This window comes from Notechis scutatus, chromosome 1 (genome assembly GCF_049901735.1).
Source record: "Notechis scutatus isolate UNSWTSFEM ecotype Mainland chromosome 1, rNotScu1.2, whole genome shotgun sequence".
NCBI classification, from domain to species: Eukaryota; Metazoa; Chordata; class Lepidosauria; order Squamata; family Elapidae; genus Notechis; species Notechis scutatus.
Window position 1 is genome coordinate 279,691,811 of NC_142009.1, and position 27,757 is coordinate 279,719,567.

Consider the following 27,757-nt stretch of genomic DNA (forward strand, 5'->3'; position numbering starts at 1 on the left):
TCGAACAATGCAGAAGAGCTGAAGGCTGCTATTGAAGCATCCTGGTCTTCCATAACACCTCAGCAGTGCCACAGGCTGATAGCTTCCATGTCACGCCGCATTAAGGCAATAATTGCTGCAAAGGGGCCCAAACCAAGTACTGAGTACATATGCATGCGTATATTTTTCAGAGGTCTTATATTGTTCTATGTGCAATCCTTGTTTTATTGATTGCATGTAATATTCTAATTTTCTGAGATTGTGGATTTGGGGTTTTCATGAGCTTTAAGCCATAATCATCACAATTATGACAAATGATGGCTTGAACTATCTTGCTTTGCATGTAATGAGTCTATCTCATATATTAGTTTCACCTTTTAAGTTGCATTACTGAAATAAATGAACTTTTGCACGATATTCTAATTTTTTGAGTTTCACCGAGTTTCACAGTTTAGAAATCTCCCTTCTTCACCCAAGGCACTCTATTTCCACTTTGTCAGGAAGTTCCCTAGTTTCAAAACTCTTCTCACAGATTCAGCCAGACTAGAAATGTTTCAACTTTTCTCTACATTTCAATTTCTACAAAATATTGAACAATTTAAGACAAACCTGGAGTTCTCTGGACAGCACAACATTTGAAAGATCAAGAGGTGTTGGGCTGTAGCCATTCCCCTGTTGTCAAAAGAAGACAAATTGGCCATTATTGTTCATTCTTGAGATGACTTTCATGTTGTATTATAGCAACTGGGGGAAATTTAGAAATGGCGATTATGTATTTAATTTTAAACAATAAAATAATAAGCAGAATGTTCTTACTCTTTATTAAGTTTCAGACAATGGGAAGAGTTTTGGACTTCATCACCTTAGCAATTGCCATGAATTAAAAACTATGCAGTTCACAAACCTTCTAGGTTCTTTGGCAGAACATGATAATGATTTGAGTAGCAAAGATACATATTGAAATAAGGAGCAGGTCTAAGCAGTTGACACTAGCTTTTAAAAAAGTAAATAAATTGTTTAGCTGCCTAGACTTAAGACTGGAATTTCATTGGCAGATTGCATGCTGTTATGTCTTTCCTGTTTTCTACATATAATTTTATTAAGGATTTTGATTAATAATAACTAATATAAACTAAGTTTAAAGAAATAAAAAAGAATAGTGAAAGTATAAAATCACATGAAAAGATAAAAAGGAAACAAAGAAAAGAAAGAAATATAATGAAGAAAATGAAAAGAAATATATAAATAAGTAACTCCAAACAATCATCACACGTATAAACAAATGTAGTAACTCTTAACCCACTGTAAGGTTAAACAGCTATCTCTCCATCCCATACTCCATCCCTTATGAATAATCAAATCCATAAAATATCAGCTTTCAGCAAAAAATCCATAAGGGTTGCAACTCTGATCAACTAAATCATCTTTATATCCCTTCATTTTACTTCTCACAGTCTTAATCTTTATTTCATTTAAATATTGTTATAAGATTTGATTTCTCTTCAATTTTTGTTTATACTATCACAAAGATTTCTTCAAGGCTTTAACAAGTCTCCTTTGGAGATCCAATCAGAAAATATTTCACAGGCCCTCTTGATTTGTCATTTGCATTTTCCTTTAATTTTACAAACTTTATCCAGTTTCTTTTGCATATCCAATAAAGTGCTATTTTCCAAATGAGTCTCTTGGTCTATTATTGGTATTTGCAGTTTTGGTTTCTCTGTCTTGTCAGACAAAATTTGTTCCACATCTATCATTCCCTCATTAACATCTATCCATAGAATCAGATATGATCTATCCATAAAATCAGATATAATTACTGACACTGTGGATACTATAGCTTTCTGATTTCTGTGTCCGTTCTAAAAGTCACCCTTAATATTTCCAAAATTATCTTTTTTGTGTCATTTTTAAAGTCCCAGTTAAGAATATCAAAAGCAGACTTGCATTTTTACTTCTAGTTAAAATCCTCAGTCCCCTCTAATATCCAGTTTCCAAAATCATAACATTGTCATGAGCCAATAACAAAATAAGTCTCTTTCTCATGAGAAGTTACTCTTTAAAATTAATTCCAAAATATTGTAGTAAAAATCAATGTTCTAAATTTAACAACACTCTTAACCTTCTTGTAACTTTCTTAGATCAAAATCTTATTTAGCTTTTTGCTGTTAATTTCAAATTATTATTAAAATTATTTAAGTCCTTAAATTTAAAGCTGTTGACGTTACACTTGCCCAGCTACTTTTCAAACTTGCATTTTAAAGTCTCTAATACCTTTAAGATGAAACAGACATTTTCCAAAAATGATTATAGTGAGGCTTGTCAACCTAGTGGTCAGATAACAGATAACACATAATCAGAGTTGGAAGGGACCTTGTAGGTCATCTAGTCCAACCCCCGCCCAAGCAGGAGACCCTACACCATTTCTGACTAATGGCAGTCCAATCTCTTCTTGAAAGTCTCAAGTGATGGCGCTCCCACAACTTCTGAGGGCAAGCTGTTCCATACAGCCTTTAAAAGGCTGTACCACACTTGCTAGCAAGATGATTAATCTCGTGTGCAAACATTCAGAAGATAATTGACCTACAGTCTCCTTGCATGTAGCAACTGTTCAGAAGATATGTGGGTAATCTTTTTTTTTTTTTAAGCAAGTTTTATTATTTTAAAAACAAACAAATCATCATCAACCATTACATATTTGAACCTTTTTCCATTATAGATTTAACAAGTCAGATAAAACCTTATCTTATACAATACATTTCTATATTATTTCATCTATTTCTTTCTGACTTGATTATCATCACTCTCTTTCTATGTTTCTACAAGGTTTCACCAATACTCTCAAAGACATAAACAAACACAAACATACATATAAAAATCTTTTAGTAAAGTAACTTGGCCCCAGGTACCTCTCTTTATATGGGCTTTAATTATATTCATGCTCATCTTACAGATCATTACCTATTTTATTTACCATTCTATATCTTCTATATAAACTTCTCCACACATTTCACTCTTCATAATTCTATCTTATTCAATCCATCTTAATTTAAATCATTATATTTGTATCTTTTGCCCATCCTTTATTATCCCTCTATCTCATTCCTTATAATGGAAAAAAAAAGAATTTCTCCTGAAATCACTAATCAGAGCATGATGCCTTTCTATCCTCTCCCTAAATTAATTAGATTAACATTTAAAAACACCTACTATCCAATTTGATTCTGCTTGGTACATTCTATCTACTAATTTTTACTTTTAATAACAATAAAAACAGAGTAAAAATCAAAAATGTTTAAATACATAATATCCTCCTAAATACGCAGTTAAATAATAAAACTAAATAATAAATCTTATAGCATACAAATGTTACAATACCATCTTGTGTACCTTGCAGAATCTTTTTAAAGAAAATTTATGCTTTACCCATTATCCCTAAAAAAGATTCCTCTTTTCCCATCTAATTTTAAAACTTTGTGGCTTTTCTCCGCCTTTCCCCTTTCTTTCTTCCCCCACCAAATCTTCCTACCCCCTTCTTCTAACCTCTGTCTTGCCAGCATCCCTTCTCTGTTGTATTCCCTTTTTCTCTTGTTTGCTATCATTGTATTTATTTTGCATCATATTTTTCTCTTTCCCAAATGTTTTTTTAGATCTTAAGTCCTTCATTTTCCTCGCTTTCTTCCTTCCTTCTTTCTTAAATGAATTCTGGGATTCATTGAAGATGGCGTCTTCATCTTCTTCTTGTTGTTCTTCAGCTTCCATCTGTATTGTCTGTTCATAGTTAACCAACGCCATTTCTAAAAAAAGAAAAGCTTTTTCCATACCATCTTTACAGGCTGCTTTTGTTTGCTCATATTCATCCCTCAGTTCCTCAAAGAAAAAGCCATTGTAGATCTTTTCTTTTCTTTTTTTCCCTCTTTCTTCTCACACCAACCAAAATATTCCAAAAGAAAAATAAAACAATCCCAAAGTCCACAATCCTCAATCAATCCAAGCCAAGCCAAAATTCCCCCTTTCTCTTCCAGGGGTAGTATTAGACAAAAGAAAAAGAAAATTCAAATCTGTGTTTTGAAGCCTTATTAAAATTTTATTTCTGTTTTCAAATCCTTAAGGCATCTCCTCCAACAAAGTCCAACCAGATAAATATATTTTTGTCCTCTCCTTCCGACTTATCCCAAAAAGCTAGTTTTACCTGAAAAAAAAACAGGTTTCTCAATATCCATTTATTAATTCCGTCGGGGGAGAGTAAACTTTCCTTTCAGCACCTCAGAATTGCCGCTTATTTTCTCTTGTGGAAAGAATCACCCAAAAAGCCATCATTTTCAGGAATTAAATTAAATATATCTTAGAGTCCTGGGTCGACCAAGAAGACTTTCACTTTTAAAAACTTTCTCCTCTTCCTCCAGCACATACTTGCCCAGCTGCCGGCTTCTTTGTGGCGCCATTACGGACCGCCGCTGCACCGTCTTGGTAAAGGGAGGTTCTGCCCGGCTAGGGAGGGGTCTGCAGCACCCCCAAACCCTTTCCCGGATTCCCCTACCTTCAGCTGCCCCTGCAGGGCAGCCTTGCTCCGCACCCTTTCGGATCGGAGCCCCAAAACGGCTAGCGCGGCAGGGATCGCGCAGCTTCGCGAATCCCTACCGCTCGCAAAGCCGACAGACCGGAAAATCCCGGTAATCTTGTATCCTCCTCTTATGCAGAGAACTTTCAAAAACCAGTGTAATCACTGGTTTTTCAGTTCATTGCAACTCTTTATTGCAACTCTTCATTGCGGTTGTCGGCTCTGCTCTTGCAGAGATGTCTTCAGTTGTCTCTTCTGGAAGTCCTTTTTCTATATTATGTAGAAGCATGGCCAATGACTCAAATGATAATCAAGAGAATAGGATCCATGAAATTGTAGATTTATGGACAGTATGCTGAACATGCATAAAATGAGACAATTTTCTCTGAATGGTCAATGACATGGAAATTGAAAACCATTTTTTAAAAAAGAAATATTTAGGACATACAATATGCAAAAAAGATCAATTACTAGGAAAAATTAAAGGAAAATAGCAAAGGAAGGTGATGCATATCTTCACTGGATAATCTATATTAAATGTTTGGCAAAAAATATAATGTCTTTGTTTTGACAATAATATTAGAAGATCAATAAACACTGATTGTTACCAAATTCCAGCAGGATACAATTCTAAAAGAAGTATTAAACAATTAAATTTATTAAAATGGTTGCATACATCAAATAGCAATTATTATAAAATTACCCCCAAGGGGTTAATGTTTTCAGTTTTTCTCTATATGTGGTAGGAGCTTTAGAAGAAATGATACATCATATGCTAAAGATTGGTAAATTAAATTAGCTGTTTTCTCTTCAGTTCAGTATGTTTGATAAATAAACCATGTAATATTTACTGTGAGCAAATGTTCCTGAATTAATTATCTCCATTTAAATTAACTATTTCCCTTTTGCTGAAACACAGTAGATAGTTTGCTGTATTACATCTGTGCTATTAAGCTGTGAAAAGATCTAATTCTGCATGTGGATATGTAGACATTTGCAATTTCATGTCAATGTATGAATTGCAGCAAACAGAATATGAAAAACTAAAGTTCTCACATTTTTGCAAAAAATAGTTGACTGATTATCTTTCAGTGACATGGGAAATTGTCATAATTATAAATTGCATAAATAAACTGTAGAGATGAAGCTTTGACAAAGTCCTATCCTATTGTATATCGACTATGTAACCTCAATGAATATGTTTTAATTATAGACTTCTAAAAAAATACAAAATTATTCATGTAATTTATGATTCATTTATCCTTGTCATGTCAGAATTTTGAATATTATGTACGTATAAACAGGATCCTCATTTTCTTTTAATGAATTTTAGTGATTGTATAGAACAACTAACATATAAAATCTGATTTGAGCTTGATCTACTCAATTTTTCATTGTTGATAATTTATTTTAGAAAATTTATATGGCCGCCCAATTCACTCTGTTACTCCGGGAAGTTGACAAAGATAAAAACTTAATATAAAAACAATAAGAAGCAATAACTTCTCCCGCCCAAGGGGCATTAAGAGAAAAAGGTTGTTCCTATATTTTGCTACTCTGAATGTTCCCATGTTGATACAGTAAAGCAAGATTTATTAGTGATCCGTTTTATCATTTAATTTCTGCTAATTCATTGTCTGACTTCACAACTATAGGTAAAAGTAAATGAGTGTTGATTAGATTTAAGAAGTTATTTTAGAAATGAACTCTAGCAATAGCACTTAGACTTATATACTGTTTCACAGTGCTTTATAGCCCTCTCTAGATGGTTTATATAGAGGGCTGTATTATTGCCATCCAGCATATCAGCAATAGAGTGGTCAATGTCTGGAATACTCTACCCGACTCTGTAGCCTCTTCCCCAAACCCCAAAAACTTTAACCTTAGACTGTCTACTATTGACCTCACCCCTTTCCTAAGAGGTCTGTAGGGGGCGTGCATAAGCGCACCAACGTGCCTACCGTCCCTGTCCTATTGTTTCTCTTATTCTTTTATTTTTCTTATATGTACCCATTTCATATATTCACAACTATGTATACACTTGTACTTATTATCTTGTAAACAATTGACAAATCAAATAAATAAATAAATAAATAAAATAAATAAATAAATAAATAAATAAATATCCCCATTTTACCAACCTTGGAAGGATGGAAGGCTGAATCAACCTTGAGACAGTCAGGATTGAACTCCTAGCAGTTGGCAGAATTAGCCTGCAATACTGTGCCACCATGGCTTTAGTGAGATAAAGAACTGTTGAAATGTCAATTGAAGGGATTTCACCCTAATGTTTTTGGTGCTCTCCTAACATGGAATTCTATGTCTAGAGAACTTATCACAAGAGTCCTATAGACATCTAGCTTTGTAGAGTTCTAAGTAGTCACTAGATATATCAAAGGCTGGTAGGCCACAGATTCTCTACCTCCTATTTACCCAGAGAATCCTTCCTAGAGTTGCTTGTTGTGTGTTACCCTGACTATATAAAGACAAATTCATGAAGGAAGAAGCTGAAGGCAAAATAACTTCTGTTTATACACTTCTCTGAAGAAATGTAACATGGCATTAGTTTTTGTCAAAACATCAGCATACAGAGGGAAAATAATATCATTCTAAGTAATTGATATATTAAATCTTTTAATCATTGTCACTGTGTTGAACAATTATTCAAGCAAATACTGATTCATATGCGTACATAAAACTATCACATGTGGATTTTTGCTTTCTAAAATGCTGCGAAATGTGATAAATTTTTTACCAAAAAGCGCACCAACGTGCCTACCGTCCCTGTCCTATTGTTTCTCTTATTCTTCTTTTATTTTTCTTATATGTACCCATTTCATGTATTCACAACTATGTATACACTTATACTTATTATCTTGTAAACAATTGGCAAATCAAATAAAATAAATAAATAAATAAATAAATATTTTAGATCAATTGAAATTATATTTTTATAAGTATGAATATCTATGAATTTAACACATTTTGGGCAGTTTAAAAGATTGGATAATAAAATTCTCCCTTCCCCTCAAAAAAGTAAAAAAATAAAAGTAGCATTAGTTTGAAGAAACAGGAATCTTATATTTTGCTTTGTTTTTACTTTACCTGACTAGATTGTGATATGCTACGGAGCTTTTCGTTTTCACATTGCTGAGTCATATTTTCTCCATCCTTGTTTCTTTCGAGACTCCATCCCATTGCTAACATGGTTTTTAGAGATTCTCTGGCAGGCCATCGATAGATTTCCTTTTCCTTTAAAAAAATCTTATGTTTCATGTAGAAAAAAAAATCTAAAATATTCCCCCCCCCCCAGGAATAAACATGCAAGTTTGCAGTCAACTGACCCTGTCTGTCTGTCTGTCTCTTCTCTCTCTCTCTCTTATACACACACACACACATACCCACCCCACACAAGTTTTGTATTCCATGAGCCAAAAGTCACTGAAGACCCACTGGAACATTTGCTCAATTCCACATGATCTCAATGCTGATTTTGAGATATCAATTCCCATACCAGCTACTGATGATCTTGGAAAACAAATGTGTATAACATTCTCTCAAGTTCAAATTCTTTTTCTTTAAAACTCTTCATAAAACCTTTTATGCATATTTTATAAGCACAAAAATTCCACCATGTTTTTTATGCATTTCCTTCTAGCATATGGGTGTTCACAAGGGATTGTATATTATATCTTTAAAAAAAATATTATGTACTATAATATAAGCATTTTTCTATGTATTATGTTTTTAAAAAATAGCACTGGAATATCAAGGAAAATGAAAACTAGAAGATAATTGTATTCTAATTCCAGGAATATGAATTAAGTCACTTCATATTAAAGTATGAACCAAATTAATATAATTGGCAATAGTCATGAATACTAAAAATTTACAAGTGTATATATATGTTTGTGTTTAGAAAACAAAGCTTAAATTTAAAAAATGAATACAAAAAAATACATCTCCATTTATAGTTTAGACTATTAGCCATTTTACATTTTCATATTTTTATTTCCATTGACAAAATAAATGGAACATTGATGGACATTAATGCAAACTGTACTCCACACTTGCATGGGAAAAACATTTAAATTTATCTTCATTACCTTTTCAATCAAGGTTTTGAAAGGTCTTATTAAAGGATGTGTCTTCATATTTTCATCAAGTAAAGGAGCATATTTCCATCCACAATTACTCTGGAAATAAAAGCATAATCCACACTGCATAACTAATTCCAGGAATTAACTGTCTGGAATAGTCATAATGGTCATTAACATACAAAAGACCAATGTTTGCTGGCCTATGCATGACTGGAAAAAAGCACAAACATCTGACAATAATGGCTTCAGAGGGAAAAAAAGCTCTTATCAATATTATACAGATCACATGGGCAGATAGATAATCTCATACATAAAACTGGAAAGCAAAATTATCACACAGGTGGATTGTTAGAAAATGTCATCTCAATATTATCCTTCCATGTAGATGTCAGTAAGTGGGGAGATTTCTATGTGAATTAGAAGAACAAGTCTGGTTATAAGCAAACATTATTTTTATTAGCTTATTTGTGCTTTCTGGAGCTTGATTCTGTTCCTCCCCTCCAGCATATGTTTTCTACTGGACTCAGAATAATGAAAAATGACTAATCAAAGCAAGCAAATAGAATGAAAAAGGGACTTGCAATAGTGACAGTTAAAGAGATTGGCTAAAAAACAGATATGCAACATGGAATTTGCAGCACAGGTGGGGCATGCAGAAAGCATAAGAATTAATCAGCCATTTAAAGACACTTCATCTCCGCTGTACTTCAAAAATATAAATCCTTTATGTACATCAAAATTTAGAGGTTGCTCTCTGACGAAAAGAGCATTTCAAAGCACTATATAACTTTATTGAAAGGGCAATTAAGGCAACAATACAAAATTGAAAAAAATAAAACCACAAACCCTATTTTTATTTGAATAATATCTATGTTGACGTAGGGAGAATAGTAATGGACAGCTGACTTCCTCCTCAGCCCACAAACATTCATCAGAATGCACAAAGAGACTTTTACAAACTATAGACAATTAGAATTCTCAAGGTGGGTCAGAAACTTTATATAGTTATGTCAATACTCTGCTAACCAATAACAAAGGTAATAGCAACAAAAGGTTTAAGAATTTAGGAGGCTGGCCACTTTAAACTTGGCTCTATCTGGCCATATTTAAAATAGTTAATCTATTAATATGTTTTTGTCTTTCAGTTTAAAGAACAATGCACTAAACAACAAACAAGTTTGTAAATAAAAAAGAAGTCAAAGCCAATCTATGGTCCCTGAATGTACTTTCTGTGGCCATTGGAATGCTGAAAATCAAAACCCAGTTCTCCGTCATGTTGAGGTGTTAAATAGATGGATAATGTAAGCTTTTGAATAGACAAGCAGGTTTTTAAAAGCCAAAAATGCCCAGCCCAACTCATACATGTACAATGGCTTTTGGTGCAAATTTAACTTCCATTTCCCATCCCTGCCCTTAATTCATCTAATTATTTAAAAATTGCATGTAAGTCAAAATTACTTCCAATTGTTAAAATTGAAATGCACATGTTTTAATATAATGACAATTTACAATAGGTTTAAAAGCTGTCAGGAAACCCACAGGTGTGAGGAAGGGAAAAAAAAGACTGTAGAAACATCTTGCTAGAAATATATGCTGCACTGTAGTCTCAGAGCCATGGAAACAAGTTGAATACATTTCTAAAGTTCACTTTGAATGGTGGCTGTTCTTTTCTGGCAATTGTTAGAAGTATCATAATCCATACCTTGTCACAGGCCCATTTTTCATGAGTATGTTCAGCATACTTGTTGACAATAAACTCCAACTTTTCAGGAAGTATAAAACTAAAAACCAAAAGGATATATCATATGTAACTTATTTTAGTTAGGTAATACCATACCAGTTTATATCATTCTTTTCCAAAGCAAACAGAACAATCTATACAAATAATATATGAGTTTAAATCATGTTGCCCTCACTAAATATATGAAACTATGTTTTGTTATCACAATTCTGTTTACAATTTATCTATCTATCTATCTATCTATCTATCTATCTATCTATCTATCTATCTATCTATCTATCTATCTATCATCTATCTATCATCTATCTATCATCTATCTATCTATCAAACAAACTTATATGGCTGTCTAATAAACATTTTACCCTCTAAGGAAGTGGTTGGGAACTATGGCCCCTTTATGACTTGTGGACTTCATGGGTATTCCTGAACCAGCATGGGTAGCTCAGGAATTCTGGGAGTTGAAGTCTACAAATCATAAAAAGGCCACAGTTTCCCCATCTCTGCAGTCTAAGGTAACATCTGCCCGCACCCTCCTATCCTTCCTTCTGGTTCTGCTGTTTGGCCTGGGGACCAAATGGGGCAGTTCCACACTTGAGTGGCTGCTGAACTGATGGCACACTCCCCCTACCCCTCTACCTTGCACTCTGCGATCCACCCAGCCATATTTTTGTTTGTCATATGGATGTATTTTTATTGTGTTCTTTTTCATTGTTTCCTTTATTCAATTATTTTACTTCTGTTTACACTCCTTTCATTTTCTTCCTTTTTATTATTGTGAACTGCATAGAGTAGCCCCATGGTGAGACAGGCACCAAATAAATTTAATAAATAATAATAAATTTAACAAATAAAGTGACAAATAGAGGCATATTTTAGCATTAAAAACTTTGTGCTAGTATATATTTGATTAAGAAACATGTGAATAAGTATTAATATTAATTCTTAGTTACGTATTACAGCGTGACTTACTAAGAGGTTAGAAGATAAATGTTATTACAGCTGCATTTGCAATTACTATTCTATTCCAAATGAAAAGGTTGACCAGATGGTGGCAATCTAGAGTCCTCCAAATTTTTTGAATTACAATCCACAAATCCTTGCCTTTGGTCATTCTAGCAGGGACTGATGAGAATTAGAATCCAAACAATAGTCTTTTCTTACCCTAGATTTATATTTGCACCACAATCATCGCTCACCAATTGATCAGTTAGTATACATACTTCAGAGGAAAAACAAATTATACACAACTCAGTGGAACAACAGAATCAAGTTAACGACATATTATTGAACTTGCGTATTACATTCTGTTAACGAATCAGTGTATTTCTTAGCAGTGCTAAATAACAAAACAAGAATCCTTATAAAAATAAAGATATTATGACTCACTTCACTGTGCTGATAGGTTTGGGATCAAAATTTCCTTCAGCGTCCACTGACGTCTGCTTTTCTAAAAACGAGGTAATTCGAGTATCTAAATAATCTGGTGGCAAAGCCCCAGCTATTGCACTTAAACAAGGCAAGGCCATTCGGAAGAGCTCTGGATCATGCTTCTGCAGGAGAGATAGGAACTGGTTGGAAAGTCCAATAAAAAAACATGCAACATGTTAGTTAAGGCAAAAAAAAAAAAAAAAAAGGCCCCGTAGAAGCAGCATTAGTAGATGCTGATAGTAAACAGAGAGGCACATTTTAGAAAAGAAAGAAAAATAAGAATGTGTGCGTATGTCTCTCCAGTACCTCTTCTGATACAATCTACTGCAGGTGAGTGAAACATGGCTGTGTTAGATTTTCCTATCAGTCTAAGGTAATATTCGGGCCACATTTTTATTTATTTTTATTTATTTATTTGATTTGCCAATTGTTTACAAGATAATAAGTATAAGTGTATACATAGTTGTGAATACATAAAATGGGTACATATAAGAAAAATAAAAGAAGAATAAGAGAAACAATAGGACAGGGACGGTAGGCACATTGGTGCGCTTATGCACGCCCCCTACAGACCTCTTAGGAAAGGGGTGAGGTCAATAGTAGACAGTCTAAGGTTAAAGTTTTTGGGGTTTGGGGAAGAAACTACAGAGTCGGGTAGAGTAGTTACACAATATTGTTTTTTCATTTCTCATGAAAGGCCAAAATAAGGATAGTAGAAAATTGTATGTCTGCATAGGAGAAGCATCCAATCTAACAATGTAGGTGTCTGACATATGGTAGTAGAAGAAAAGTGCCATTATCTAACTTTTTATTAATCACAATGTTCTCATAGATTGTGAATGTGATATAAACAGGACAATTTTTTCTAGGTGTATTTGTGCTTATATTGGTGTATGTGTATTCAAGCAATGCCTTTTAATTTGAAGTTTTATGTTTACCTTCTGAGAGAGGGAATCAAGAATTCCCCAGAAAAGTTTTTCAGTCAAATGTAATTCTTCTTCAGCTGCTGTTCCATAATTGCCCCATCCTGAAGACAAGCAATAATATTTCCAGCATTGCTCATAGTGATTTGTTAAAAGCTGTAAACAGCAGAAAAATAGATTTAAATATATATTAAAACAAACTGAAAATCAATATGTATTAGTATGATATAATGCAGATTATGAACTTTTATTTTTTATGTAGCAAATCTAGTAATTTATATAAATAATGTATTTTTTACCAAAATACATTGAAAAACATTTGGAATATTGCCTTTCAATGTACTTTCTAAAACGTAAAGAAGGGATTTATATTACACTATGGATACCAACACTTTCTGGAAACTAATATAACCCAACTGTTGCTATCAGTCACAAAAAGAGATTTTGTGTTGGCAAATCAGATATCTTCTTGTCCCTTATGTGCATCTAACATTTAATCCACAGAGAGAAGGAAAGCAATGGAATTTTTGTTGTGAAGAAATGAATTAAGCTTTTTTTTCAGTTGTTCATACATTTAAAATTTGTCTCAGTTAAATGGGTCACATCTTCGAAAAGATATTTTTTCTCTTGCAGATAATTACGTATGCGTATCTCAGACAAGACACCCAAATTTTAATAAACATCATCCCTCCCTACTTCAGCTATCTATCTCATGGTCCACCTTCTATGGTTCAGAAGAATCTCCTAATCTTTTTCATTCAGAGGGTTCTGAACATGCTACATGTCAAAATCTTCAGTGAATGGAAGAGCTTTCAAATAATGCAGAGCCTTACTGGAAATAGTAAAATATTTGGATTTTGAAAGGGAAAAACTGAATAAATTACATAGCAATACTATTGAAATCAGTTGAACTGTGCCTATATTTGACAAAATGACTTTTCTGGTTTCCGTTACAGAAATCAGTCAACATTGATCCAGATTCAACAAAGCCAGCTACATAATAAATTTCAAAGTGATAACATTTATATTAAAATAAACCTTTCATAACCACATGCGCACCTATTCCCATAATTCCAATTATGAAAAATCAAGAAAGTGATTATCCTACAAAAGACTGCTGGCCTGTTAACAGCCTCCTGGTTGATAGTAATGTGAAATAGTTCAGACCTCCAGAATCAGAATTTGGATAGACTCTGATCTTTTCTGGGTTCCAACTAAAGTAATTTTGGGGTGTGATTAGGGACTCTAGGGCATTTTAACCTAAATTAAATACATAGAAGGGGAGATTCAGACTGAAGGAATGGTTTGAAAGTAACTGGGAGCCAAGTTGTATCGGTGTAAAACCAGCACTTTGAACTCTATCCGGAACTCTGCTGAAAAACAATGCAGGACTCACAAAACTAGTGTCACATGCCTGAACTGACTCTCAGCTGTTAGACAGTGACTCAATACCTTTTGCACGGATTACAGCTTCTGAGTAGTTTTCAAATTTAGCCCCATATAAAGTATAGTACAGTAGTTTGAGGTGATCGAGACTTGTGTTACTATTGTGAAGGCATCCTGTTTCAAAAATGGATGCAAGGGAAGCACCAGCCAAAGCTGGGCAAAGGTTTTGGCCACAGCCTTTACCTGCTGGACAAGCTATAGCTGTGAGCCCAAGAGACCTCCCAGTTACAGATTTGCTACTTCAGAGAGTGTGTGATCCCTTACAGAGCTAAAGAAGGAGAAGATCTTGTGACAGATGATTTCTAATCCTTACTTTGAGAGCAATGATAGCTGCATTGCTTACAGCTTATAGTTACTTTCCTAACTAATATAAGGGCTGGTGAGACAGGAAGTGATGATTCTTAGCCCAGAGCAAACCATTATATAAGAGCAGTGCACAGTGGTTAGAATGCAATACTGCAGGCTAATTCTGCCGACTGCCAGCTGCCAGCAGTTCGGTTCTCACCAGCTCAGGGTTAACTCAGCTTTCCAGCCTTCTGAAGTTGGTAAAATGAGGACCCAGATTGCTTGGGGACAATATGCTGACTCTGTAAGCTTCTTAGAGAGGGCTGTAAATCACAGTGAAGCAGTATATGTTTAAGTGCTATTGCTATTGCTAACTAGATTCCTGGTGCTCAAGGCTGAGAAAAGAATGACCAAGAGCCCGCTGACTCAAGAAGGTGCGACGAAAATGCTTAGAATTAAAAACCTTTGAATGTTTGTGCAAGTAAAGGAAAGAGAGAGAGAGAGAGAAAGTGATTATTATGTTCAGAAATAGAGCTTTCACATTTTTTTATTTCTTTGGCTACATAAAAATAAGTTTTCTAGTAGTATTGAACTTGTATGATTCTGATGTGCTCCACTTTCTGAATATGAGAAAAAATAGACATTAATAGACATCCCCGGACAGCAAACAAATTCAACTGGGATGGATTGGCAGAGCTAACTTGACTTCAGGAGATGGGGAATGGAGAAGAGCCGGAAAAAGGCACTCATGGTCCTCAAATATTTAATGCTACAGCAGAAACAGAAATACTGACCTTTAATGGCATTTTACAGTATTCATTAAGTAAAGGTACATCAAAAACTAATTGTCGTAGAAGTTGTTGTAGCATCGAAGGCCGTAAGTGGCTGTAATTAAAAAAGAAGTTCACAGTAATTTCAATCTTTTTAATGAATATGCAAGGCATTTACTGGATCAGCTGAAATGCAGGACATTTAATACAACTATTTGATTAAAAAAAGGCTGTCTAAAAATCACTTCATCAAAAAGACAGAATTCATATAGGCCTTTTTTTAGACCATATATAATGCAAACACCTCTTTTTAGATCTTTATTATTAAGCAAGCAAAAAGTGATGACTGGTCTTATACCAGTGATTTCACCATATCCTTGCCCACACTTCCTATGGTCCCTAAAATTGAGGATTTCCTTCGAAAAAAAAGTGTGGCTCCTAATTACAAAAAAGGATACCCATCTTTTATATTCTAGGATGACTAGGATAATTTAGTATTTATAGTCTAGAACAGTGGTTCCGAACCTTTTTTTCGCCCCACACCCCTAAAGAAATTTCACTCGAACCTCGCACCCCCTGAAATAAATAATAAATAAAAATGCCAACATATAGCCAATATCCTATTATTTACCTGGACTTTTCTCGCACCCCCTGGAATATCATCTCGCACCCCCAGGGGGTTCGAGCACCCCAGGTTGGGAACCCCTGGTCTAGAATATTGTTGGATAATGATATTATAGCAAAGTGTGAAATAGCAGGAATATAGATAGGAAATCCCATCTATTTTTCAAAAACATTGTTTTATTAACACATGCTCAATTAACGGATGCTCAATTAACCGATATTGCTCCTAAATCAAACACATAGAAAGAATGGATGTGTAAATTGGAGAAAAACTATTGCTTTTTTCACTACCAAGGGCACCTTCTGCATTTAATTTTTTTTATAGGTGACAGAATATACTTTATTTGGGGATGAAAATGTGTTATTTAAAGCTAACTTGGTTCATACTCTGTAGTGAAGATAGATAAAGTCAATTAAATCTGCCTTGTTCTGTTATATCAGCAGTCCTTGACTTATGACCACAATTGAGCCTAAAATTTCTGTTGTGAATTTTTCCCCATTTTACAACTTTGCTTGCCCTAGTTGTTAAGTGAATCATTGCAGTGGTTACATTAGTAACCCAGTTGTTAGGTGAACTTGTCTTCCCCATTGTCAGGAGGTCGCAAAAGAGGATCACATGACACAGCAATGGTCATAAGTATGAACCAGTTGCTAAGCATCTGAATTTTGATCAGGTGACCCTAGGGATGTTGCAATGGTCCTGTGAACATCGGTCATAAGTTACTTTTTTCAGCACAGTTGTAACTTTGAATGGTCACTCAATGAACTGGTGTAAATCGAGGACTACCTGTATATGCATAACCTCCTCTTGTTCTCTTTGCTGGCATAATTTCTGTTCTAAATGTCCTCTCCCAATCAATGTCACATAAATTATATTGGAGACATTATTTCTTCAAGAAATAGAAGAAGGCTGTATGTAAATACTTACTGGCAGATAGCAAGCAAGCATTCTTCAATTGTGTCTCTTTGTGCTTTTGTAAGAGAGCGCCCTTTGGACAGACGATATATTGTATGAAGAGTGGAATTAATCAGAGAGATGTAATGCTCAGATCCCAAAATGAGAGAAGCACATCGTGTGAGTAATGGGAACACAGCTGTGCAAATATATCTATTTAGAGCAAGAGCTGTCTCAGTGGTACTTAGAGAAATCTGCATAAAAGATACACATTAATATGGTTACTGCCTGATTAATATATATTCTGTTTTATTATTGAATACTCTGAGCATAATTCTTCTCAGAGGACCACACAATAACTTAAGAACTTCAGGCCAGACACATGAATGCACGTTGATGAAAGCTCTTGCTTCTCTTATTTTTATAGTTTGGAAAAAGCACAGATGTCAATGAACTTCCAGAATATACTACAGAGGGAAAGGGTTGTTGGCTTGATATAGGAGACAGCCCTACATCTTCAAAGCTAAAATGTTTACGTTTTACCAGTCTTTCCTTTCCTCCTGAAAAAGATGTTTTTACAGCCTGAAATGTTTTATGTATCCATAACACTGTCAAGAACAGTGGTTGCCAACTAGTGGGCCAGGACCACTGGTGGTCCATGAGAAAATATTGGTGGTCTGCAGAGAAATGTTCTCCCAAAAGCAATTAATCCAGGTTACGTGGGAACACAAGGCTGCGTCACCCACATGGTCCACCCACCCGCTGGCCCCCACTCTTCGGCCAAGTGCAAACCTTACCTTGAGTAGAGACCAATGGCAGGGGAGGGAAATCCGCCCTGAGGTGGCTTGCTGACATTGGTGGGAAAGTCGGTCCCATATTCCAGAGCTGCAGTGGTCACAGGACTGGCCCTTTGGTCATCCCAGAGGAGCTCCTCCAGTCCATGCCAGGCCAGCGCACCCAGGTGGAGAAGCAACTGTTCCTGGATGATCAAAGGACCAGTCCTGTGACTACTGTAGCTCTGGAATATGGGACCAACTTTCCCACCAACATCAGCAAGCCATCGTCAGTCAAAATTCATATTAGTGGTCTGTGGGATTTAAAATTATTAGTTTGGTAGTCCCTGAGGTCCAAAAGATTGGTGACCCCAGGTCAAGAATATTGGAAAGCTGCTTCTTTAACATCTTTCTTTTTTCTTTGTTTAGATTCTTTTTTCTATTTGCTTTTTTATTACTTACAATTCTTTTTTAAACTCTGTATTTTCTCTTGTGGTTTTTACTTTTATATGTATTACAACATGCAGATACTCAATCTGCAAATAATGCATCCATAGAGCAGTCTACTGTAGCTCAAAACCAAAGAATCACTCAATTTTTTCCTTCATTCTTTTTGCTCATTCTGCATTTAATCTTTATTGTATCTAGTGAGTCAACTCTATCTATCTATCTATCTATCTATCTATCTATCTATCTATCTATCTATCTATCTATCTATCTATCTATCTATCTATCTATCATCTATCTATCTGGACTTAAAAAGAAACTTCTAACAGTGAGAACAATTAATCAAGTTTGCTGTCAGAAGTTGTGGAGCAGTGGTGGGATTCAAAAATTGTTACTACCGGTTCTGTGGGTGTGGCTTGGTTGGCGTGGCTTGGCTTGGTGGGTGTGGCAGGGGAAGATAGTGCAAAATCCCCATTCCCTCCCCACCCTACTAACCTGCTTTCCAGCTCCATTCTCCTGTGAGGGCAACCAAAGAAGACCCAGCTAATCAGCTGGGATTCAGGAGACAGAGAATAGATGGGGTGGGACCAGTGAGAGGTGGTATTTGCTGGTTCTCCAAACTACTCAAAATTTCCACTACCGGTTCTCTGAACTACTCAAAATTTCTACTACCGGTTCTCCAGAACTGGTCAGAACCTGCTGAATGCCACCTCTGTTGTGGAGTCACTGGAGCTTTTTAAGAAGAAACTGGACAGTTGCTTGTCTGAAATGATATAGAATCTCCTGCTTGAGCAGGAGAATGGACTAGAAGGCCTCCAAACTCCCCATTCTGCTTGAATTAAATCAAATCAGTAAACGAATACTTATACCAACCATATCAGGAAAGACTAATATGAATAAATATTGTACTATTGGCAGTGGACTTTTCTAGCAAGATTATGCAGGGAAAAGAAATTAGAAAGGCCCCAGAAAAGTGCAATGAGTTCTGAAGTCTGATAAGTTCAGTGTTTTTTTAAGCTAGGGCCACATTTTTGTAATTACAGATTTTATGGCTGTTAGGGGTCTTTTATTTTATTCTTAAACCACTAACCATTTATTACAACTACAGGCAGGTGGATAGATATGCAGCCTATCAGCTATCATCACTTACATATTTACCTTGGCCCAGGGGTGGGATTCAAAAATTTTAACAACCGGTTCTGTGGGCGTGGCTAGGTGAGTGTGACTATGTGACTGGGTGGGCATGGGGTTTTTTGCAGCGCACAAACCCCCCCCCCAGATTTTTGGGCCTTCTGGGCGTCAGTGCAGCCTCCTGGGGGGACCCAGGAAGGCAAGAATGGAGTGCAGGGAGAGCTGCGCCCCCCTCCATTTTTTGCCTTCCTGGGCCTCTGGGAAGCCTCCTGGGCAAAACAGTAAGACAGTGAGGGGAATCCCAGCACAGCTGATCATAGGAACAGCTGATCATCAGGAGGGGAAAAAATGAAATACCTTAAGGAGTGACTGGGCAGGCAAGAACGCAGTCAGCGATGTTGGGCATGTGTGCGATGTTGCGCATGCATGATAAGGACTGACTGGGCGGGGAGGGGAGGGGTGGGCAGAGAGGGGCAGGGCCAGCCAGGGGCATGATTTTCTGGTTCTCCGAACTGTGCAGAATCATAACAACTGGTTCTACAGAACTGGTCCGAACCGGTAGAATCCCACCCCTGCCTTGGCCTGAGTAAGATCTTGAATGAGGCTGTTCTCAGTGGTGCAGTTTGGATTTCATGTTAACTATCTTCTTTATCATTGTTTATTAATACTTAGTTTCTTTAATATGTTTGGTAAGCCTTGAGAAGTTTATAATAAAAGGCAGTTCACAGTTTATTTAAATTTATAAACTGCTGATAAATGTACATGCAAGCTCTTAATATTACAACGTTCTAATTGCAGAAAATAAATTATAGTGCTTAGCAACTTCTCAATACTACCACAAAGCAAACTTCCTTAATACAGTTGGAGAATAATAGCAAACAGTACTCAGCTGTATCCAATGAAGCACATGCCCTTAAATCTGGTAAAAATCCAACTTCTAGAAGGTGAAGGAGGAAGGTTTGGTCCTTTATACCATAGACACGATCTAGAAAAAGTACCATGGGTGCTTTGTGGTCAGGACAGAAAGTTGCAGACATATTTGGCTCAGTGACTGTTCCATCTGACAAAAAAAGAGCCATTATCTCAATAGAAATATTGCTTTACATTTATTTAATTTAGCTTTATACAGCTTCTGTCCACAAACTAGTGAAAATGCAATGCTGGTCTGATATTCACTTATTTAAGGCTGTCATTATTTCAACATTCACTTACTTTATTATATAATTTATATAGCAAACTAGTTAAATATAATTTAAATTCATTTTATAATGTTTTATATTCTTTTTCATTTCAAATTATTGGCATCCCAAAGGTGTTTTTTTTTTAAAGAGGCAACTGGACTTTCTGGTTTTTCTTTGAAGACATTTCGCTTCTCATCCAAGAAGCTTCTTCAGTTTTGACTGAATGGTGGGGAATGGAAGGAATGGATGGTGGGGAATGGAAGAATCCTTTCATCTAGTCAGAGCTGAAGAAGCTTCTTGGACGAGAAGCAAAACATCTTCAAAGAAAAACCAGAAAGTCCAGTTGCCTCTTGAAAAAAGCACCTTTGGGACAACCATGACCTGGATGACTGAGAATCTCCTTAGACAAAATTATTGGCATATAATTATAATATAATAAAATTATACAATTGCAAGAGAAACTTAAAATACTTTACAAACAATTTATGCATAAACTTTTTAAGGAAAGTATCTAATCAAGATCAAACAAAGCAATCTGCCACTTCAATTTTCCATCCCAACTCGAGTTAGAATGATTTTCATAGTTACCTTTGTTTATTGTTGGTAGTTTTAATGGAATACTTATAATCCCAACTAAATCTTCTGTTGGCACGAGGGAACGCAAAATTGACCGTATTCTAATAGCTTCACCTTTCCCAGTTTGGATAAGCTGTAAAAGAATGTTGTATTATTTTTCCTATTTTTATTATCTTCACAAAAATTTATTTATTTAGCAAAAATGTTTTCTTATTTTTTACAAATATTCAAGAACTCTAAGATATAAAAATATTTCTTTTGTTTTCCTAAAAGCAACTTATTTTTTCCCCTCCATTATTTTCCCCCATATTAAAATGTTTTAGATTTACTGAGAATATGGCAATGGAGGCAGATTTTTCTACCTTAACATCCATTTTAGGAAGATCCACTTAAATTTAAGTTCATTTGTCTTTTGTATAAATAAAGTAGAATGTATCTTCATTCTCACTCTGATTTCCACTGAATTAAGATCCCTTTCCTAAATATAGGGACTTATTTTAATAGTGATACTGAAAGAATACTTCTTAAAATTATTTATATATACTGATATATGCAGTAAGAACAACTTGACTTTTTTTGATGGGGGTTGGTGTTGACTGGAGTGAAAGGAGAGAGGAAAAGGCATAGTTGTGGCCACTGCTTTATTATAATTCAGAGTGTTTCTCGTATCAGCCTTGCTACTTGGGGTTAGTAAGAATTTAGTTCATCAACATATGAACTAGGCCACATGTTCCCTATTCTTTATTGAGCTCATATATGTACTAAATGAAGATGCCATATGATAAATAAATAAATAAACTAAATGAAGAAGGAAATAGTGTGGAGTAATAGCAACTCCTGGAGGAAAGCTGCCTAACAAATAAGTAAATATATAAAAGCTCCTTGTGCATCAAGTCCCCTTATCTAACAGATCTTCGCTAAACTAGCTTCCATTCATCCCTAAATCTAACCACCTTGTTTTTTATTCAGAAAATGAAGATAGCTTAGTGGTCACATCAACAAGATTAAAATGTTTCTGTACTGATGAAGAAACCCAGAACTTTCCCCGTGTATTGTATCCATCCCCTTACTAGTCAGGACAGAATGGTATTGTCAATTATGAATGCAACGTGGTTGAAGCCATCTTTTGCTGCTTCATATAGTAGGTGCCACATACTCTGGAAAGGGGGGAGGAGTAGATAGACTGTCTAGCAGACAAAACAATGAGCTTTCCCATGGGAACCAAGGTCACCCCAACAGGTGGCATTTGAAGGAGGAGAGGAGTGACCGGCTGTTTTAATTGGACAATGTGACTTGGAAAACTTGGGAAGGGAAACATTTACTCTTTTAATTATGCTATTAACGCAGGAAACTTCAAAGTTGGCTTTCACTAGCTGTGCTGATATAATGCATCCAATAAACATGTTCTTTGAGCGACCCGCCTGCCTCAGATTTCTGATTTCTTTGGGTACGTTATTCAGAATGCTGACAGGTGCATTTTCTTGGAATGCATTGGAGTTATTTTCCTTATACCTTATTCCTTCTAATTCCTAATTTTTTCCATTACTGCATCTTAATTTGATAGTTTTCATTTCTTCTTCTACCAAAAATGATAAATTTATAATATTTATGGAGTATGAATGATCCACCACTGAAGGTAGGCATGAACTAAAATAATTCATGTATTGATGATTTAGAAAATTCATGTGTTAAGTTTTCTCTTCCTACAGAAATAACAAAACTACTTACATGGAGTTCTGGTGCACAGCGGCCAAGCAAATCTATAAGAGCTGAATAGAAAGACATTATTGCATTGCCCATGTGGACTATTTCTTCTTCTTCCTCATCTTCTTCTAGGCTAGTGAAAAGAAACCATGTTGCCACAAATAAATATTGAGGTTATTTAGAAAATTCAAAGGCACTATTCTATTTTTAAGCAATTTGTCTTCTTTAATGTAAGCCATTCAACTAATTTGCTACCTTATATTGTATACTTTTCATCGGTTTTTGTAATGTTAACTCAACAACAAATTGTTACAAACAAAAAATGTTAAACTAAAATTGATTCCATTTCTTTAGAGCTTTCATAAAGTAAATATATTCCACATTGAAATTCCTGCTATGCTTCCCTATATACTGGTAAATTCTTAGGAGGCATTAATTTAGTAGTCTGGTATAGATTTTTTTCCCTAAAAGTAATTAAACCTTACATACATATATGTGTGCTGAGTTCCCAATAGCCTTTAAAAGGAAAAGGGAGAGAAAGAAGGAAAATATTATGGAAAAGAGTGATATACAGTTAATGCTATGCTTTAATTTTTCCCTTTCCATTATATGTTTACTCCAAATCACCTTTGCTATCCCAGCTGCTTTTTCCATCTAATTTACATAATTATAATACATGTTTCAGATATTATAACAGTACCTGGTGAAGATAATTTGTGTGGGGAAGTAGCAGGTATAAAAGAAAAGAATGTGCTCTAATTGATTTTCATATGAATATATCCTTTCTCTAAGCAACTTTTCTTAAAAAACCATAGATTTTTTTTTCCAAACTAGTTTAATCATGTTTAGTTAAGATTACAAAGAACATCTTTTTCAATAATAGAAAAAAGGAAAAAGTCAGCCTCTCTGATTAACCAAAATGAGAGAGACTGTAGCATAGCAGAAACAGAATGCTTTAAGTCCTATTAACCCTTATATTTCATTGCTTGTCTTATATAGGAGATAAAAAAAAATTCTACATAAATATCTGTTGAAGTGTAGTTTGACATTGTTATCAGTGCAGGAATTAAAATATGACTTCCGTCATATTTTTAATTAATCACTCATAACAGGCAACTAACTAAAAGCACTGTAATGATAAGAAAAAGGTGTTTACCCATTGCAAAGATATGAAAATGACTGCGGCAAAAAGAAAGGAAAGATAGCACCAGGTACCTAGTAATAGGTGCCTTGGGTACAATCCCAAAACATCTGGAGCACCACATGAAAACCATTGGCATTGAAAAAATTATCCTCAGTCAGTTGCAAAAGGCATCCTTAGTTGGAACAATTTACATCCTGCAACATTATCAAACAATGTATGCCTATCTCAGGTCCTTGAGAAGGATTCAACAGGTAGATTAAAAATGCCAAATTCAGTCTTTACTGATGGACAGTTCTATCAACCATAACTGAAAATGCATATGTACTACAGTAAACAGTATAATATAATGCTTTTCATTACTTTCTGAGTTTTGAAGAAACCTTAAATTTTACAGGTAATTCGAGATATGCCATGAATAAAGATTAACAAACTATTAACTAAAGTAATCTTGCACAATTATTGCTGCAGTTCTACTTGTCAACATTTTATCTCAACAATATATTCAGCCACATAAGGCAAATGAGTGGATGAAAACACTGAAGAAGTGCATTATGACTTCATCTCGGTATTGCCAGAATTACTGATACACCAGATTTTCAGATTCTGAATTACAAAAAAAAAAAAAAGATTAATAGAAAGACGTATGTTGAGCATGAAAGCTGCCAAATGAAACTCTTGCCAGGGCTGGAAAAACATTCCCATTTGAAATCCTATGAAGCAGCTGGCACGGATAAGGCACTTCTGGCGTTTCTATTTAAGATTACTCTTTATCCTAGTTTGTTATCCTTCTGATAACATTCACTTACAATTTTCTCTTACAACCCTGAGAAGTAAGATCTAGAGCTGGGTTCTCAGAAATTTTAATTGCTTCTTGCATCACAGCTAACAGACCGTTCCCTCCTTCTCCTCTGAGAGCAGGACCAAAACACTCCGGCCGTCGAATAAGAAGCTTAACAAGAACACAGGCATTTTCTTCAACACTTTCACCTGGAAACCCACAAAACACAGAACAGAGTTATCGGAACAAAATATAAAGCCAAACGCAAAAGATCTGGGTGAGAATTACATCATGGTAATCTTTGCAGTGCCTTCAAATTTTTGCCCATAAAACTGTCTTATTAAGCTCTGAGATCTTTGCATGTGTTTTATTTGATGGTGGGAAGGAGAAAGAACTTGGATTTTCTGAAAAGGAACTGAAGCGGAAGAATATTGGAAACCATGGAATTTTTTGATTATAAGAATCTGTAAATCGTGTCCAACTGAATCAGAGACAGTATCAAGCATCACATGGGCCTCCGAGAAAGCAAAGTAAATTCCAGCCCATCAAGTTAAAATGAACACAGAAAGGACCTTGTGCTAAGATAGAATGTGCGATAGCAGAATACTAGCATGCTTATCCTGGAGATGGCAAGGGTACAGGGAGGTTGTGGGTGACCTATCTAGGAATCTTCTCACAGGAGTCAGAGGTTCAGCCTGCCAGACCGTTAGGCACCTGTGTGCTTGCAAAAAGACTGCACCATTATATTCCAGAGGCCATTGTAATAATCTTACACTCATCTAATGTTTATATAATTACTATCTGCCTTTAAATTCTCTCTTACCTAATTGGCCAAACATTATTCTTCTGTTCCATGTGTATATTTATATGCATGACACAATGAAATGGGTTGTAATTTGTAAAAAAAATATGCCATATAAAGTAGTTTATTCTCTAAAGTAACAAAAGTTTTTAGTATATGTTTGTAAATGTTTCAATATAGCTGATGGTATACACTATTAAAATACTTTCAGCTCACATCCTGCTATGCAGGGATAAGTCAGAAAATTAAATCTCAGCAGTGTAGTCCTAACTCACGTCAATTCAATATATATGCTTAAGTGCCTTGTGTGTTTAAATTAAATTTGAACAGAAAGCTGTAATATAAATCAAATAAATAAATAAATAAATTACCATTAACAAAGACAGCAAATCTTAAGAATGAGAGATACCGTTCACCCTCTATGGGATTCCAACCAATATCAGGGTATCCGGCTGCTAATAGCATTTGGCAGCTCTGAAGGCCGCAGCCAGCCAAGTAGGTCACAACCTGTTCAACACAAACATATCATCTTAGCAATCAAAATCAAAGTGAGCTGAAACAACATATGTGATACGTGTGAGCAGGGGGAGATGCGTGAACAAACATGTGTTTTAAGCTTCCAAAAATATAAAGAATATAAGGAACCAATTTCACTGGAGACAATCATTTTAACTGATAAGCAAGGAGATTTCTACAAATTTTCAAGACATAAAAATAGTTACAGCCATGAAGATAAAAAAAGGAATTGAGAAAAATACAAGCAGATGGGAAGGACTGAATTAAAATAAAGTTTTTCTTCTTTCCCAAAAAGTGACCGGCGCTGACAGATCTATGGATGAACCAAGGGATCAGTCGAAGACAGTCACAAACACAGGAATCCCTGATCAAATGCTTGAGAGCATCTCCAGGACAAACTTAGCTCCCTTTGTTGCCTGGACTGAACAAATCATGTGAGCCCCCTACCACCTACTCTCAGGGTCCATGTTGTTTCTTCATAATATAATATAAATTAGGAAATTAAACATATCTGCAATGAAAAGACTATACTGAGTGACAATAGCCATATATAATATACTACACCTAAATAATATACTAAGTAAAATATACTAAGTAAAAACTAAGCCCCATTATGTAAGAGGAAAAGCTGCTATGAATCAACAGCCAGAAAACTCACTTCTTCATGTCTCAACACTGATGAGTTACCTATTCTGCAAGAAAGACAACTAAGATCAGAGAACATCAAGACTTTTGCAAGTTATGATAAAATGAAAAGTTGTATAAGATGTTGAATATTTACTTTTTCTAAGTCTGGCTCCTCTAATGCAAGGGCAAGCTCATTATTGTCCATTACTGAAGCAGCTGCTACATCTAATGGAGTGGACCCTCTCATAGAAGGAGAAGCTGGAGGAAAAAGACATACTTATGTATAGAATTAAAAATATCAGGAATGTAGCTACATGAGTTTTGCAGCAGAGGGCAGCAGTTACTTTGTAGTTAGCTGAAATTTAAAACATTCATTTTTCTTTTTCATGATTTATGGAAAGAATCCATTGATTGCTGTTGTTACTGTTGGTTTGCTTTCAGTTCAGCATTTTGTGGCTTAATTAGTGGAGATAATTCATCAACCTTCACTTTTCTGGTTTGTTCCTAATTATTTTATGGTAATAAAATTATAATTAAATAATAAAGCAAAAGTCGTAGCATACTTTGTATGCTTAGGTATAAAATATCAATGGCAAAATACTGTGAATGTTGTGTGTTCATCAAAATAGCACGATTCTTCTGGGATCAAGCAGAAGCGTTACCTGGTACTTTCTCACCCCATAAAATAAGTGACGTGCATAAATAAAAAATAGATTGTGTCACTATACAATCCATGTCACATGAAGGTGTTTGCTGGAAACTAACAGCAAACTAAACAGCAAAAACTTGCTTATGCAATGTTATGAAATAATCTTCATTTTCTGAAACACACATGATTTTCCCCCCAAGATACACAAACACAAAACTTCAAAAATATGAAAATTAATAGAGGTCAGAACTATTATTGTAGTTTTGGAATAATAATCAGGTCAGTTTAAACATAAAATAAGAAATATGTGAAATAAATATAAATTTCAAAGAATTCTATGAGACTTCTTTTCAGATTTGTAAATATATGCTTACTGACTAATATGTATTGGGAAATTACTGATCTGGCTGCAGTAATATTTTAGTAACATTAGAGTACCAATATAAGATCCCAAATGTCGACCAGATCTCAACACACTTGAGATGCCTTCTCTTTCATATGTAAGGTTTTAATCTTGAATAGTCACTTAAAAACCACCTTACAAATGTGCCTGGTTTAGTCTCATTGAATGTGGTGGACACAATAGGATTATGCTCTATGTCTTTCACAATGTGATTTGTAAAAAGCTCTTGAGGTTTATAATTCAGTTCTTTAACCTACAGCACAACTTAAAAACC

At 35.1% G+C, this 27,757-nt stretch overlaps 1 protein-coding gene across 1 annotated transcript in view; it reads right to left on the reverse strand.

Moving 5' to 3' along the window:
- RYR3 (ryanodine receptor 3) overlaps positions 1–27,757 on the reverse strand; it is a 312,006-nt gene that overhangs the window by 106,806 nt on the left and 177,443 nt on the right. Inside the window, exons 42-55 of the mRNA XM_087951743.1 lie at positions 26,586–26,689; positions 25,660–25,795; positions 24,515–24,695; positions 22,589–22,697; positions 20,873–20,993; positions 19,994–20,163; positions 16,786–17,006; positions 15,258–15,348; positions 12,748–12,888; positions 11,768–11,931; positions 10,343–10,421; positions 8,647–8,736; positions 7,646–7,792; positions 589–651 (exon numbers count right to left, since the gene is read on the reverse strand). Coding sequence (XP_087807869.1) covers positions 589–651; positions 7,646–7,792; positions 8,647–8,736; positions 10,343–10,421; positions 11,768–11,931; positions 12,748–12,888; positions 15,258–15,348; positions 16,786–17,006; positions 19,994–20,163; positions 20,873–20,993; positions 22,589–22,697; positions 24,515–24,695; positions 25,660–25,795; positions 26,586–26,689 — 1,817 coding nt within the window. The remainder of the gene's footprint in view (positions 1–588; positions 652–7,645; positions 7,793–8,646; positions 8,737–10,342; positions 10,422–11,767; positions 11,932–12,747; positions 12,889–15,257; positions 15,349–16,785; positions 17,007–19,993; positions 20,164–20,872; positions 20,994–22,588; positions 22,698–24,514; positions 24,696–25,659; positions 25,796–26,585; positions 26,690–27,757) is intronic.